Source organism: Aspergillus thermomutatus (assembly GCF_002237265.1).
Source record: "Aspergillus thermomutatus strain HMR AF 39 chromosome Unknown NODE_402, whole genome shotgun sequence".
In the NCBI taxonomy this organism is placed as follows: domain Eukaryota; kingdom Fungi; phylum Ascomycota; class Eurotiomycetes; order Eurotiales; family Aspergillaceae; genus Aspergillus; species Aspergillus thermomutatus.
In genome coordinates this window covers 3,142-18,181 of record NW_020798452.1, presented here as the reverse complement: position 1 = coordinate 18,181, position 15,040 = coordinate 3,142, and the positions used below count along the sequence as shown (strand labels likewise).

The 15,040-nt window shown below is 49.4% G+C and overlaps 5 protein-coding genes across 5 annotated transcripts; 3 read left to right on the top strand and 2 right to left on the bottom strand.

The window, feature by feature from the left end:
• Positions 1-47: 47 nt before the first annotated feature.
• On the bottom strand, positions 48-1,247 carry CDV56_102635 (uncharacterized protein; the record flags this gene model as incomplete). Its single annotated transcript, XM_026756254.1, has 3 exons — positions 48-359; positions 427-458; positions 566-1,247. The coding sequence occupies 3 exons, from the start codon at positions 1,245-1,247 to the stop codon at positions 48-50; spliced, it is 1,026 nt and encodes a 341-aa protein (XP_026609850.1).
• A 1,734-nt stretch (positions 1,248-2,981) lies between these two features.
• Positions 2,982-4,382, top strand: CDV56_102226 (uncharacterized protein; the record flags this gene model as incomplete). Its single annotated transcript, XM_026755845.1, has 1 exon — positions 2,982-4,382. The coding sequence occupies one exon, from the start codon at positions 2,982-2,984 to the stop codon at positions 4,380-4,382; it is 1,401 nt and encodes a 466-aa protein (XP_026609849.1).
• Positions 4,383-4,498: 116 nt separating this feature from the next.
• Positions 4,499-5,686, bottom strand: CDV56_102040 (uncharacterized protein; the record flags this gene model as incomplete). The annotated part of the gene is made up of 1 exon (XM_026755659.1): positions 4,499-5,686. One exon carries the CDS (start codon positions 5,684-5,686, stop codon positions 4,499-4,501), a length of 1,188 nt encoding a protein of 395 aa, XP_026609848.1.
• A 1,181-nt stretch (positions 5,687-6,867) lies between these two features.
• On the top strand, positions 6,868-9,384 carry CDV56_101545 (ferric reductase family protein; the record flags this gene model as incomplete). The annotated part of the gene is made up of 7 exons (XM_026755164.1): positions 6,868-7,299; positions 7,349-7,389; positions 7,433-7,729; positions 7,775-8,004; positions 8,052-8,104; positions 8,162-8,283; positions 8,328-9,384. The coding sequence occupies 7 exons, from the start codon at positions 6,868-6,870 to the stop codon at positions 9,382-9,384; spliced, it is 2,232 nt and encodes a 743-aa protein (XP_026609847.1).
• A 5,062-nt stretch (positions 9,385-14,446) lies between these two features.
• On the top strand, positions 14,447-14,840 carry CDV56_100702 (uncharacterized protein; the record flags this gene model as incomplete). Its single annotated transcript, XM_026754321.1, has 1 exon — positions 14,447-14,840. A coding segment is annotated over one exon (394 nt), but the record flags the coding sequence as incomplete, so codon positions are not given.
• Positions 14,841-15,040: the final 200 nt, after the last annotated feature.

The window sequence follows — 15,040 nt, the reverse complement described above, 5'->3', positions numbered from 1 at the left end:
CTATATAAACTATCTATATAAAATAAAAAACAAAAAGAGTGGACGGATCACCCGGTGTCATCTTCACTAGTTTGACCACTGGAAGGATCGTCGCCGGCACCGCTTGCCACGACCCCGGCCGCGTTGATGGTACCCATCATCTCGCCGACTCCCCCTCCAGTGTCGGGCTGGCTCGTCTGAGGGGCTGTTGGGGTCGAAGTTGTCTGGCCGGGAGCTGCAGGCTGGCCTCCGCCCCCCCGCCCCCCCGTTACCGCCAGGTCCGGCTTGGTTTTCTTCATCGGCGGGGGGCTTCGGCTTACTGCAGGTGCATCCCAACCATCGGAGGATTGCCAGCGCCCCAGTCCGGAGCCACTTCCAGACTGTCTTCAGCCTGGTTGCCATTAGCCGCAAGATCTTCACCAAACACCATAACTATTGATCACTTACCATTCGGGACGCTCCCACTTGGACACAGGGCACTGCCAAAGAAGAGAACATCTCGAGAGCGACACGAAGCTACATGTTCTGTTCGAAGCAATCTTAAGCCAGGTAAAGGAAGGCACCCCCCAATAACCTCAAAACATACCCTCATCAGGCGCTGGAGGAAGGCGCGGATGGGGAGGTCGACGGCGACCACTCTTGATACAGCAGGCACACTCCTCGGTACAATGTCCATAGACGCCGTGTGCTTCCTCTTGATTGTCCGAAGGGCGCAGATATGTCAGTAGAGATTTCTTGCAGCAGCCACATGCCTGCCCACAGCAGCCTCCGAGATCCGCGCATTTCTCCTGGTCCATCACCCAAGCGTAAAGCCGGCCATGGCGGTCTTTGTGTACTCGAAGCAGCGCCAGCTTCTCCAACTCATATTCACGTTGCCAGGACTCTTGCATCTTTCGCAATTCAGCTGCATTCCTCCAGTAGTCAACCATGAGGTCCCGAACGGCCTTTTGGAAGATCTCTCGCTGTGTCTGGGTGATATAGCCAGGCGGATGCTTCTCCTCCTTGCTCTCCGTGACGCCAGGATCCTCCTCATCTCCCAGCAATTTCATCAAGCGATGTCGTCGCTGGAGTATGGCGAAACCCCGTGCCTCCTGCTCTAGAAAGGGGTTGACCTGATTGTTCTGCACGTTGATCCGCTGCTTTGTTCCTCGCGTTTTTTGCTCCTTCCAGTACCAGTCGGTCTTCCATCCTTTGTGGGCCGATTCGAATTTCTGTTCGCACTTGGGCTTTTCCTCCTGCTCCTTCTTGTCCTTGCGAAACAAAACCATCTTGCTTTGTGTGCTGGCTTTCCTATGTGAGGTGATGGTTGAAGGAAAATTACCAGAAAGAGTTGGCAGCTGTTTGGTGATCTGTCGGCTGTCCGTAGTATGAGGTCAGTGTGAGTCGTGCATTTCATTCTTGAGACCATTCCATTTCGGAATCGGACATCAAAGCTTAAGATACCTTACTTGGATCATATTCTGTCTGGAATCGTTTGATTGGACTGTTATTAGGTTCTCATTATAGACATTACAGAAGGTGAACAAGACCTTTACAATGTACCAGAAGTGCACGCGTCAACTTGTTATTGGATGGATGACTCTAAAATACAGTATGCCAATTTGAAGGCCACTTGGCCCACCCTTATTCCCATTTCTCCCTTTTTCCTGCTTCATTTTCATAATTGCCCTCGTCCTCATCCTCGTCCTCGTCATCATTGTCGTTGGCGATGGCGGTGGTGCCCGCAAGCACACATGTGCACCTGCAGCCAGGGCAGGTCTCTGTGCCACTGTAATAGGTATGGGTTAGTGACTGTCCTTATTTTTAGATACAGTCAAGGTATTTAGCATTAGAACTAACCCATATTTATGGCGGACAAGCTCTACCAGCACCGGCGAGCGCGAAACAACAGCCACCAGAAAACAGACACAGAGACAGATTAGCACCGTAGTGCTGTCAAAATCCACGTGGATTCCGCAGAATTCCACCCAGTCGGCCATCTTTGACTTGATTGGAGAGGATATGAAGTCGTGGAATGTGATTATTATGGTGAGAATGCGCTTAGAACGTGATGGATGGAGTTGTTTACAGGAGGGAAACTCAAGTACAATAATCTACAATCCTATGGGCGACGCTACATATTGACTGAAAGAGGAAGTAGTGAATTCATTTAATCTTATCCATCAGATCATTGCTCTAATTCTTGCTGAAGAATACCCCCTCCCTTAACTCTATGTTGATCTTCTTAACATTAAAGTGAAAGTATGTAAGATGATCTGTGCCGTCCTAGTCTTCCTTCTTTGGTTATGGGCTGCTGTACTTTAACACCCTATATGCCTCCCTGCTCAGTATCCTACTCTGAATGTCCCTAATACCCTTGCCCCTCTCCTTCTCTTTCTCCTTACTGAGGTAATCGTCCCAAAGCTCCACCCACCATGGTTTAACTATTTCTGAATGTAACCATTCGAGCCATTCTTGGTCATCTTATAGGTTTAGGATCTCCTGTAGTTCCTTTTTCATGCACTTGATCTTCTTGATTTGCGGTCCTTCATCTTTTTGTGGCGGCTCATCTGATAGGCTGGCAAAGTCGAAATCAAACTGAGGGTCGTTGTCTATAATCGCAGCCACGGTTTATCTGGAAGAGGGTTTTGGCCTTTGAGGTGTTTGATTAGAGAGTTATAGAGAAGATGGAAAGTTACAGATACTGGAAGTGGGGATGAGGCTGTAGTATATTGCCCACTAATATATGTCTCCCTATCCGTTGCCCTTTTGCTGCCAAAACAACATGACAGAGCCTCTTCTCATAATATTCTCAACATGGATTCTGACCAACTGTGGAAGAGAAGGAGACTGAGATACAGAACCTAGGCGCCCATAAAATACGAAGTCGACATTTTAAGAGGCTCAGAGTGGCTGATAATCAGGCAGTGCGGCTGTGCAGCCCGAGCCCGAGGCATTCTTTGGTCCTGTCAACTTGCTTAAAACGCCATGATCCGTTATATATTCAGTTGTAATATTCAGAAATGCTCAGAAGAATAGAACCCTTTGTCTCATCAATCCTACAATTTCTCTGGTGCCTTGAATCTGCTTCCCGCCAACACATGACCACGCTACGGAACGTCATCGCGCGGGAGAAATTCCCAACTCTGCCAGATACCGAGGCCATCCATCTTTTTGCATCTTCATTCCCAACAGAGCTCTCTCATCTCCGAAATGCTAGTGCTACGGTTGAATCTGCCGCCAGCACGCCTCCCGGCTGCTTGGACGAGAGAACACCATCCGCGCTGATCTACGGCGCAGAATTCGCAGAGGTCAACCGCACCCTGATCAGCATGCTGGCACTCAAGTGGATTCTGGCAGACGACTACGACTCTTTCATACGCGGCCAGTCAGAAGGGAAATTGGCGCCGGAGACGTTCAAGCGTATGCGGGAGACGGTCACCCGGGATCTGCACGACCCAGAAGACATCTACGCGTTACTGGTAGCGATCGTCATCGATGATATCGGCAAAGATTCTACCCTAGCCACGGCCGACGAGGCCGAAGTGAACCATTCCGAGCTAGTGTATCATGCCGCGCAAGCAGATCGCATCCCGGCGCTTGCAGGTGTTCCCCACCGCGGCAGGGAAGCAATTCTGCAGAGCCTGCAGATCGGAAGCAAGCTTAACATCTCGCAGTTGGTGCAGGGTGAGTGCGCGCCGGCGAGTCTCTCTGTGCTACGGTCGATGAGAGACAACGCACGCGGATACGAGATGCGAGCGATGGTGACGCTGCTCGATGTCGCTGGCGCAGCTGCCCATCGCGACGCGAGGGGATGCGCTACGATGACCGAATCGGTCTGCCGGGCTTATCTACGGGCCATTGAGGTTGTTGGGGAGTTTATTCGAGGCAACATTCGGACTGAGCGCGTATGCTACGATCGGATTTTGATGGACCGGGCGGAACTTCTTCACGAAAAGGGATTTGCTTTGCTTTCTGTTGAGAAGGCCGAGGAACGAACGCTACTGAGACTGCTCTGCATGGGCCGAGGCGATAGTCTAGAGTCGGCTGAGATATTTCAGACGGCTTTTCAGCTTCTGCCAGAGTCTACCAGATGCCGACTGGTGGATGGGCTCAGTGTAGATGGCGTTGGCGACGGGGTAGCGATTGTCCCGTACTATGCCCCAGGTCTGCTGGCCGAGGTCATGCGCAGTGTCCGCAACAAAGAGCGTAGTTATATCATTGCTGCGATGTCTGCATTTCTGCGGTTTCTGGCGCGTGTGTTTGACGGTTCACGGCCTCGGACAGACGGAATTCAAGAGCGCGACCTGTCGTTTGTCCAGGACGTGATCAAGAGCGGCAGATTTGGAGACGATCCATCTATCCTGGATACTATCGAGCTGCCTTGGATGGCCTCGAGAGATATTATTGATCCACGCTTATGACTTGATGACACCGTACAATTTACGAGAACTCACGGTTACGGCATGCAGAGGAACATGAAGTTATGATGTATCCGATAGAAAACAATATGATACTCGTGAAATTCGTGCTCATAGTGTCAGTCGAATTTTGTCGCTGGCGCCAAGATGCTCTCTGCGGCCTCCCGCATCAAGCGATCTTTGGCATCGACCGGATCCCACATGCACCCGTCGTAGCAGTTCCTCAGAGCCTCCTGCAGCCATTTTCGCCAGGCCTCTGTCGACGGCGCGGACTTGCTATTTTCAACCCACTCCGTCCGTCCAGTCTCACGGATGGCGTACCATAGCGTCTCCGTGTAGCTGGGCATTCGCTTCGTTGGACTCGCCTTGGGTGACGCCCTCTTGATCTCATACCGACTCATATCCCACGTGGACTTGCGGTGCATCATCAACGGCACCGCCCAGTATAAGATATTCAGAATGATATACGCGACGCCGATGGCCACCTGCATCGTCCAGCCACAGTTGTTGAACAGAATCACCGAGGCCATGAGCAGGACCGTGCTGGTCCCCAGCAGCACCCGATGCCATGTATCACCAAACACATACCGGCACGTCTCCGTGCCCCCGTACAGCTCCCGCGTGATCTCCTCGTCGCACCTGACCACCACAAACGCCCCGTTGCGCGTCGTGATCACGATATCGCCCCGCGGAACCTTGGCGTCGGTCGGCCGGTGCGAGAGGATGGGGTACCATTGCGAGGAGAGACAGGCCAGACTTGTTGACAGCGACATGGTCACGAGCGCGACCATTGCGACTCCGTCGTGGATGAGACCAGCCCAGACGAACAGGCCGATGGTCATAACCACTGAGATCCAACTTACGACGTTGAGCGCGCAGAATCTCTTCACGGGGATGTAGACTGGTTCTGCGATTCCATCGGTCAAGATTCGCGGCCGGGACCGCAGCTCCTCCGCCTCCTTCGACTCCTTGTGTGCGTAGTGGATGTCGTACACGCGGAACTCGTACGACCGCAGCGCGGTGACATCGTGGATCACATCGGCGAAGAAATTCAGTTCTGTGAGGTGCAGTCCGGAATAGACACCTGTGATGACGACGTCCTTGATGGAGGGGAGTCGGCCCGGTCGCTCGGTCTTGAGCACGGTCTGCGGTGCTGGAAGGAGGCGCGGGAGCCAGGCAAAGGAGGAGGCGGTGATAACCTGAACGTGTCGCTCAAGCGTCGATTCGCCAATGATGGCGAGGAGGCTGACGATGTCGAAACGCCAGCCATCCTGCGTCGATTGTCCGGCTGGAGGGAACCATGGCATTACTGCCGTTGTGTGGTACAGAACAGAGAGTCGAAATGTTGAAGATAATCAAGAGGAAATCACTGACAGATTGCGGGATTAGTCTCTTTTAGCCTGACGCCTAGTTCTTGGCTTGTCGAGTCGATTAACTGCCTATGGATAGAGGCTCGTATTCGACCCTAGAACCCATTCTCCGTTAAGAAACCATGCCCAATTATAGCCCATGAGAGCATACTCCGTATGCGATGTACACCGGAGATATGAGGAGATTCTGACAAGGCTGAGATTCTCGCTTCCATTGCTCATTGTAATTTCTGCAATTGTGTGTCTCGCATGTCGCGGTTATGCATCCATAAGGCACTAGAAGGTGGATATGTGCGAGGACCACCCCTGTTGTGTTAGTCGCACAACATCAATTCCCTCTCAGGCGTAAATAATATCGACTGCACTATGCAGGTGATAGGCATCTTGCATCTTTTAACTAATGATGTGAATGGATGAAATGTCCTTTAGAAATAAGAAAATGGAGAATGCCCTTATCTGAGTGGATGGATGGCGATGATTTTGGTTGATTGATTCCAGAATGTGTTCGGGTCATGTCAACAAAAAGGTAGCGCTCAAGCAGAAAACCTTCATTCATTCTCCTCGTTACCAAGAGCAAAAAATACATATCTCCTTTCCTTTTGATATACAAGTACAGAGTAAAGGGGTACATTTTGCCATATAGTAATCTGCCGGAATGACGATGGATGACTATTTCTGTGTGACTAAATCTGCAGACATATGGAGATACCTCACAGACAATGGCACGTGACATGACTAAGCAACCAGGCAGTCATCCGATCCGGCCCGAAGTCGATACAAAAGACTGGTCAGCCAATCATATCAAGTCAACTATTATCTGATCCTGATGATCAGATTAGATAAATCCCATCATTTTGGGGACCCTGGGATATCTTCAATTTCAGAGGTGTGCATCCATGTGTCTCGCTATGTCTTCTCCTTCAATATATTGACCTTAATATTGTAACTAGAATTCTAGGTAATCTGTACGACCCTATTCTCAAGACCCGATAACTCTATCTCAACCCTTGAGTGGGTCACCTCTGTCTTCCGATCGTGGTCCGACCTGATGCCAATACTGTCGCCCTCCGCCAACTTCCTTTTCTTCCCCTCTTTTTGTCCCTCGCTCATGGCCAGCCATGTTATTCCTCAGCTGGCTGATAATTCTATCGCACCTGCCAAATGCTCTATCACAGATCATTCCGCCAAATGAACGCTGTGTGACAGCCGTGTACACGGCCTACGAGTATATTTCTTTCGCAGGCCTCCCGAATAAGGGTCTGTGGGCGTCACGCTGTCGAAATCGGCTACATGTGCTGTCAATCTACGCCGCTTCTGATGTGCATTGCTCAGACGCGGAAAGAGTGACAGGTTTCGCACAGCTTGAGGCCCAATGTCGAGACTACGCCGGCGTAAATTTGATTCCTCGGGAGGAGTTTGCCGCGGACCTGACGAATGAAGCGATCGGTCGTATGCGGGTGGTTGAGTTTCGAGAGTTGTCGAAGAAGGAAAATGTTCACACTCCTATTTTGATCTCCAAATTATACTACCGCCGTGTGTTCCGAACCATTGTGAGAGTGCCAGGGAGTTCGATGCAGTATCAAATGCTTACCAAGACAGGATGCCTGGCAATTTGAGCTTTGGTCTCACTATGCATTTGGGTAAGTCATTTGATGAATTCGTAGGGTAAGGCTGATGGACTAGATACCTGGGATATGCGTATTGGACCGTTGTGATTGCCGTTGGGGCTCTGCACAAACTGGCTCTCCATGCGATTTGTTCAAAGCGAATGCGATCGCTACCTTTTCTCATTCCGGTACTGTCGATTTATCACTGGATACAAACCAATTTGATCATCCCTCCTCCCCTCGCATCGAGCAGACGTCGGCTCCTTTGGTGGACATTTCCAGGACGCATCCATGCGATCATCGTCTTACTTTTCTGGATTCTGAGTGTTGTGCTCTGTCTCGTCGGTTATCGAACCTTTTCCGACAATATCTAGTAAGTCTGCTGGTGATGTTGATCTGCATATGCTGACGGCTGCAGCTGGCCCGACATATCGGCACAGCTCCTGCGGTATGTTGCGGATCGCACGGGAATCCTCTCCTTTGCCAATATACCTCTTTTATGGTTGTTCGCAGGCCGAAATAATATATTTCTCTGGGCGACGGGGTGGAGTTACTCGACATTCAACATTTTCCATCGCCATGTGGCTTGGATAGCGACGCTTCAGGCAGTAGTCCATACGATATTGTACACTGTCATGTTCGTTCAAGGTGGGTTGTCCTCTCCACTTGCGGACCATCGCTTATGATTTCTTGAGCGGGAAATGCTTGGAAGAAGTTGCAAAAGCCCTATCTCTTTTGGGGGACAGTGGTGAGCTAGTCCACTTCTCTAGTAGTCCAAATCGGCCAGCGAGACTGATTATTACAGGGTATGGTCGCCATGATATTGATCTTCCCATTTGCGGTGGACTGGTTTCGACGCAGGACATACGAGACTTTTCTCGTCTTCCATATTCTCTTCTCTATTGCCGCTCTTGTCGGTTGCTTCTAGTGAGTGCATCTTCCTTGAAGAGGTCGTCTCTAACAGCCTGTAGTCACGTCATCATATTTGAGGATCACGAGTACTGGTTCTATCTCTGGCCAGCAGTCGTGATATGGATCTCCGATCGAGTCTTGCGCCTGATTCGGATAGTCTACTGCAACTTGCATGTCCGATTCGGTTCCCCCAGCTGTTTCCAATGTACAGAATGCGTCGCGACATACGACGAGGCTGCCGATGTGATTCGCCTGGAGCTGACCCCCGGTTCAGGGCAACTGCAGCCGGTTCCGGGACAATACTACTTTCTCTACCAACCCTTCCGACTCACGGGGTGGGAAAGTCATCCGTTCACTCTGGGGTCATGGTCCTATAAAGATGGAGCACCTCCATCTCCATGCGCCCCTGTGAAAAGCGATCACGCCGTCGATGTTTCGGAAATTCCTCTTCTTCCTGACAGCCCCAGTTCGAGTTCAGACTACGGCTCAATCGACACAGCTGTTTTACTAGGACGCAAACTCGCGTTGCGCTTCTGGATCCGACCTTATGACGGCTGGACTCGCCATCTCCGCGATGAATGCTTGCAATCACCGACTCGGACGATTCAGCCAAACATCCTCCTCGAAGGACCTTACGGCGAGCAATGTCCGCTCTGGAGGTACGAATCCGTCCTGCTGATCGCAGGCGGAACTGGGATCGCCGCCGCGGTACCTTACATCCAGGATCATCTCATCCGCTCTTCGACGGGCCAGACCTCGACGCAGGGCATCCATCTCGTCTGGACGGCTCGGCAGTCGACGTTCATGCGCGATATTGCGGGGAGAGAGCTGAAGCAGGCGCTCAACAGGGAGGACGTCCATTTCTCGTTCTATGTTACTTCTGAACCTACGTGTCAGGCTGAGATTATGGATAGTGTGGAATTTGTGTGCGGACGACCCGATTTACCGGCGATAATAATGGCACATGCGAACGAAGCGAGGCTTAGTGGTTCGTCTGTGTTGGTGTTGGTGTGCGGGTCATCGGGGATGGCTGATCAGACCCGTGCGGCAGTGCATCTGGCTATGCGGCGGGGGTGTCGATCACTTCGATATTTGGAGGAGTCCTTTGATTGGTAACCTTCAGGATTAGGATAGACTCGGTATATATCGTCAAGTAGGAAGGGACCGTACGATACAGACGGACTAGGTGTTCTTGAAATATTGAACATCTCTGGAACATGCCTGATTTCGTGAGAAACGCAATTAGAATTAAGAGTGTACTTGATGGCTGAATTACCGTTTACCCAGGCAGACACATAATTTTGCTGCATGACTTATGCAGTAAGCAAACACAGCCTTGTTAAATCCCTGCCCTAAGGCTCTGATAAGCTGAACATTCTTCTGGTTGGACGCTATTGAATGGTTGAGGACTTTCTCTTTCCGGAATAGGCTTAGATCAGCGCCGCTTTCTGCTCTGGGATCAGCTCCTATTGTGGCATGAGTAAGCTGGTGCGTGTGCTGATTGCCCACAGATCGCTCCCGGAGCAATCCGGGAGTAATCTGGCTGCGGTCTGGGGCGGATCCCGGATCAGCCACTGACCGCTCAGGGAAGGTATTACTCAGCCATTCATGAATAACTAACTAAGATTCCTAGCTAAATAAAAGATGTGTCGCCAAGGCGGCAGGTATTTCCATTTATAAGGAAATTCAGGATGATATAAGAGTATGATCTAATCATACAATAGGGAGTAGTTTTATTCTGGCTAATTTAATAAGTCTAGCAGGTTCGCTTTATCAGATAATATATACTTACAGAAGTAAACCTAATAATGTTATAATATCTAATATTTAAACTAGTTTTATGTTTTTAAAGTCAGTATTTTGTGATATAGGCATGCAAAAGGAGCTTGCGTTTAGACTACTCTCCAAAGTTTCTTATGCCTTTCCAGACCAGTTGTTTACGGGCCAATATCAATTTTGATGATGCCCTGTTGTCCCTTCGTGATGCTCAAGCTGATGGTTCATCCTATTCATGGGTTCTATGGTGTTTTCATACGACAGCTAACGTGCTCAGTAACCGTTTCAACTTGTAAGCCTGTCTTTTCGATCTCGACTATGACATCCGATTGCCTCTGTTGCAGTGATTTTATCAGCCCCACTTGGGTATTCTTTGTCTGCGCCAGACAGACCCGTTGGGATAATGGACGGTGCTCGATGCATTGACTTGGACAGCTATAGTTCCTGGGTACAGACATATCCAGGGGCTCAAGGTAGTGCAACTAGCTCAAAGGACGGTTAGCTGTAGGTGACAGGGGGCTCCTTGAAGCTCTTGTCCCACGTTCAAAATATTTGGGGATTGGTGGGACCCTCTATAAATAGTGCTTCTATCGAAGCAAGATCGATTAGGTAAAAGATGTCTTGGAAGGGCATGCATTGAGGATGATACCCCTTGGTGCCAGAAAGTGGCGTGATACGACAAGGAGACCATAATATCGTGGGGTTTGAAACAGTCTTCAGATTAAATCTTAAGGAGCACATTTTCCACTAACAAACCCCCAATGCTTAATCCATGCTGATGAAGGATGTGATCTACATAGACAGCCATCCTCACTTCCCGACAAGTCCCACAACTACCATAAATCTCATCCAGCAATGATCTTCTTCGGTGCTACTACAAAATCGGTTCCTTCTCTCCTAGGTTCCTTGTTTGTTAGTTCAATTTCTCGGAGATTATAGTTTGCCTTCACTGCTGCACAATGTAGAAAATGTTGGGGTAGTTCAGCCTCCAAAAAAGCTCGGAAATAGGCCTCCCGGCTAGGAGGATGTGGATCCCATATGGTCTCCATGCATCTCCAGTCATTCGCCTTTCCCTCCTCCCAGTGATAGGTGCAGGCTCGGCAGAAGGTGCCCGGCTCCAATGTCTGGGTATGGCGATCCCAGTACGGAAATGTAACTGTCGCCTCCATTCTCCACGAGCCTGTCTCTCCGTCCTTGCCGAGTGCAGTAGGAATAGATTGGCGCCGAGGGCGTCGAGCGGAATTTCCTTGTTGCTTTTGTCTTTTCCACTTCTGAACCCGGTGTTGGTAGTTTTCTTCGAGTTCCTTCCGACGAGTCTGGTATTCCTGCCTCATCGCCTTGTAACTCCCATGGAGCTGTTTACCCAACGCTTTTGCTTGGGTGACGTCAGCTAAACGGTGTTTAGGTGGTAAGATATTGTAAATGATTGGAAGTGATTTGACGTCCTTCTGGGTCAGCCCAAAGTGCAAGCAAACATCAGTCACTGGTGCTAATTGATACTCGGGTCGGAGATAATTGCATTTATAGCATGACCGACTGACTGTTGGCAGGTAAAGGTAGGGGCCAAATTCGCCACATGTCCGGCACCAGGGATGGCAGAACTCTGTAAATATCCACTGAATTGGGAAATGCGACGAGCATCTCGTAGCATCCATGAGACACAGCGTGTTTGGGGCATGCTTCCTCAACAAGCAGTACGCAGGGAGTGATTCTACTAAGTGCCTTGATGTGGTGTCGACGCGACGCAGCATCCCCATGCTGGTCAGGTCCAGGTTGAGCAATATCAAGTGAAGAATTTCTAGTGGAAGCCGAGTAATCAGCGCTTTGGATCTTCGATGGGTCTTCGATGCCTTGCTTGGTGGAGCTTCGTATAGTTTCCCGGTCGACTTGGACTTGATTGGGTTTGGAAGGAAATGAAGCACATCGAGATGCAAGTTCTTGCACCGGTATGCTGTACCTGAGGTCATCTCTGGTAGAAAAGAGGGCAGAGGATTCCCGGACAGACAAACTTAGGCCACCTACGAGGGGGTTAAGGTCTCAATGAGCAAGCTTAGTAATAAACACGCGTGTTAGATACGTCAGCTACCTAAGAACCAGGTATGCCCTCATCATCACTTATCATCTGCTATCTTTCCACTAATGACGACATGACTACGCTCTCAGACAGGACATCTAGACTTATAATAGACGAATTCAACTTCAATCAAGCCAGACGTCCATGATACAATCGGAGGGCTTACGGCATTAACACAGGCAGTACTCGTACTGATTTTCATGCTCGAAGGGAGAAGATGGGCCCAGATGAAGTCAATGTATTGATACAGTATATTAAAAGCTGTACATTAATTATACTTGATCATAGTCGATCACAGGTTCCAGACTTCGTCTGACCCATCGTCGTCCACCTCCTCATCTTCTTCCTCTTCCTCGTCTTCTCCTTCTCCTTCTTGTTCTTCTCCTTCTCCTTCTTCCTCTTCCTCTTCCTCCTCGTCGCCGTCATCGCCGCCGCCGTTGTTGTTGTTGTTGGGGTCGGTTCGCCACCAGGGCCCATCCCGATTGACATATATGATTGTAGCACCCGCCGAAACGAGGTGCGTTGGGCAATAACAGCCCACAGAACGCGGCTGTGGGCGACCAAGTTTATCACACTTGGAGTTGGTGTGTCGTCTGCGTTGGCATTGTTGAAATGTACCCCGCTGGTAGCACCCACAGTCGTAGACCTCACGCCAGTAAAAACACCTTCCACTGATCAGAGGATGTGCAGCTATACCGCCATTAATATTACTTACATCTTTGCAAACGCTGCGTGATTGAGGAGCTACTTCAATTAGTTAGGCTAAGGTTCATTGATCATCCATCCTCCAGGTATAGTCCTTACTAGGCTGCGGCATATCCGCGGATATCAGATAGCAAATGGTATCCATATCGTATCCACGCGGATACCAGATACCTAAGATGCTATCTTTATCTGCATCCAAATCCGCGCGGATACGATGCGGATATCTTGTTATTATCCACACTAGCATAATTCTCGCTAAATTAACCCAATCTAGCCTGACACATGATGCATAACTTACTGAATAAGATCAGTAACTAACTGTTATTTACGTCTGTTCTGGTTGTGACAGGCTTAACGGCACCATGCGGCACTTATACCTGATACTATCCTCCAACATGTACAAAATATATAATAGTGTCGATGCTGGCCCTGCTGGATTGCTGGATCTGCTGGCTCTAAACCAGAACTTCTAGTGGATTAATTGGTTCAGCCTTCTTAAACTACATTGCCTTACCAATATTCCTCAAATCCTGCTCTTATTGTAACGGGCAAATGCCCGTAGGGTGCTCGAGCCTATTAAGGTCATATCCAACTCAGGCACGAGCTTCAAGTCACGTGACCTGCCCCTATTCGCACACACCATTGGTATATTTGTTCGCCCACCGCGGCCTAGTTAGAAGCTCTCTTTCTTACCATCTAAACCTAGGTCATAGGTCTAACGGCTTCTAGTCCGTGACACTTATATATCTATTTGATAGCCTGATTTGTAGCGGGCAAGGCCCGCTGAATGCTCGAGCTCACTGAGCACTCGCGAACTGCCTCAGGCAGGCTAGGTCACGTGATTCTGTACTAAGTAATGTCGTGAACAGCCATGTCACGTGACCCCGTTTCTCCCTCGCACACCCCTCTTCGTGTTCGGCCGCTGCGGCCCCAGTTAGAACCTCTTAGCGATTTCTTACCGTCCAAACCTAGGTTATAGGTTGAATCGGCTTCTAGCCCGTGACACAATTAGCATATACTTAGAAAGCTTACATCTTACTAAAGTATATTTCTCCTAAAATATTCATACTTTACGACTATATCCTAATAATCCCTATAGAAAGATGGTTTCTTCCCATATGGAGGGCGGACTTGCAAGAATTAGGGGGGTTTCCACGTCATGTGGGCCTTACAGAGGTTCTTGATGCAGTCTTCGCGGTCTTTACAGTTTTATTTGGGGGTTTTGCGGTTTTTACTGCGGTTCTTGCGGTGTTTTTTGCGGTCCAATGCGGTCCAATGCGGTCCAATGCGGTCCAATGCGGTCCAATGCGGTCCAATGCGGTCCAATGCGGTCCAATGCGGTCCAATGCGGTCCAATGCGGTCCAATGCGGTCCAATGCGGTCCAATGCGGTTCAATGCAGTCCAATGCGGTCTTATGCGGTCTTAACTGCATCAGACTGCAATATTATGGGACTTACTACCTAATCATTGGATAGCTTCTGAGTTGATCTATCCATTCCTTTGTTCATGCTAGTAGGCATTTCCCCTAGTAATTAACTGTTTCTTCTTCTCCTAGTCAAAAAGTCTTCTGGTAAGTCTCTTCTACGTGCTCCCACTTTCCATCTTATACTCAATTCATCATAATGTCACAGAGCCAGGCCTCTCAGTTCTCCGATCACTATCCCTCATCAATTTTCGAGGAAAATCCATTGGATAACCTCTCCTTCCTTCCATCTGATGGGCCATTTAACCCTTTATATGGCAAGAACACGCCGAATTCCACACCTAATGTTAGTTTCACACGGCCAGCGCTTCTGCCCGCCATCCCTGAGACACTTGAACGCGTTGGTCCTCCAAAGAAGAAGATCTATATCCTCTGGACAGAGATGGTGAATGATGACTTCGTCGCATGGTGGTTGAAGACTGAGTATGGAAGTGAGATGAAACGAAATATCTTCGAGGGTAAGCACCACGCGGAGTCTTGGGACCATTTCCACCAGGTAGCTGCTATCCAGGATGGGTCTCCTAAGGTTATGTGTAAGACATGCGACCATATCCTTGCCCATCCTGCTGACCGCCACCGTGGAACATCTACTATGAATAGACACTATTTGCAAGGGATTAACTGTCGGAAATTGGCGCCTCAGTCGCAGGATATTCGACGGCTGATACATAATGGGGTATGGATATCTCTATCTTTCCTCTGAACCTTTACTCATCTTATTAAACCTCCTTAC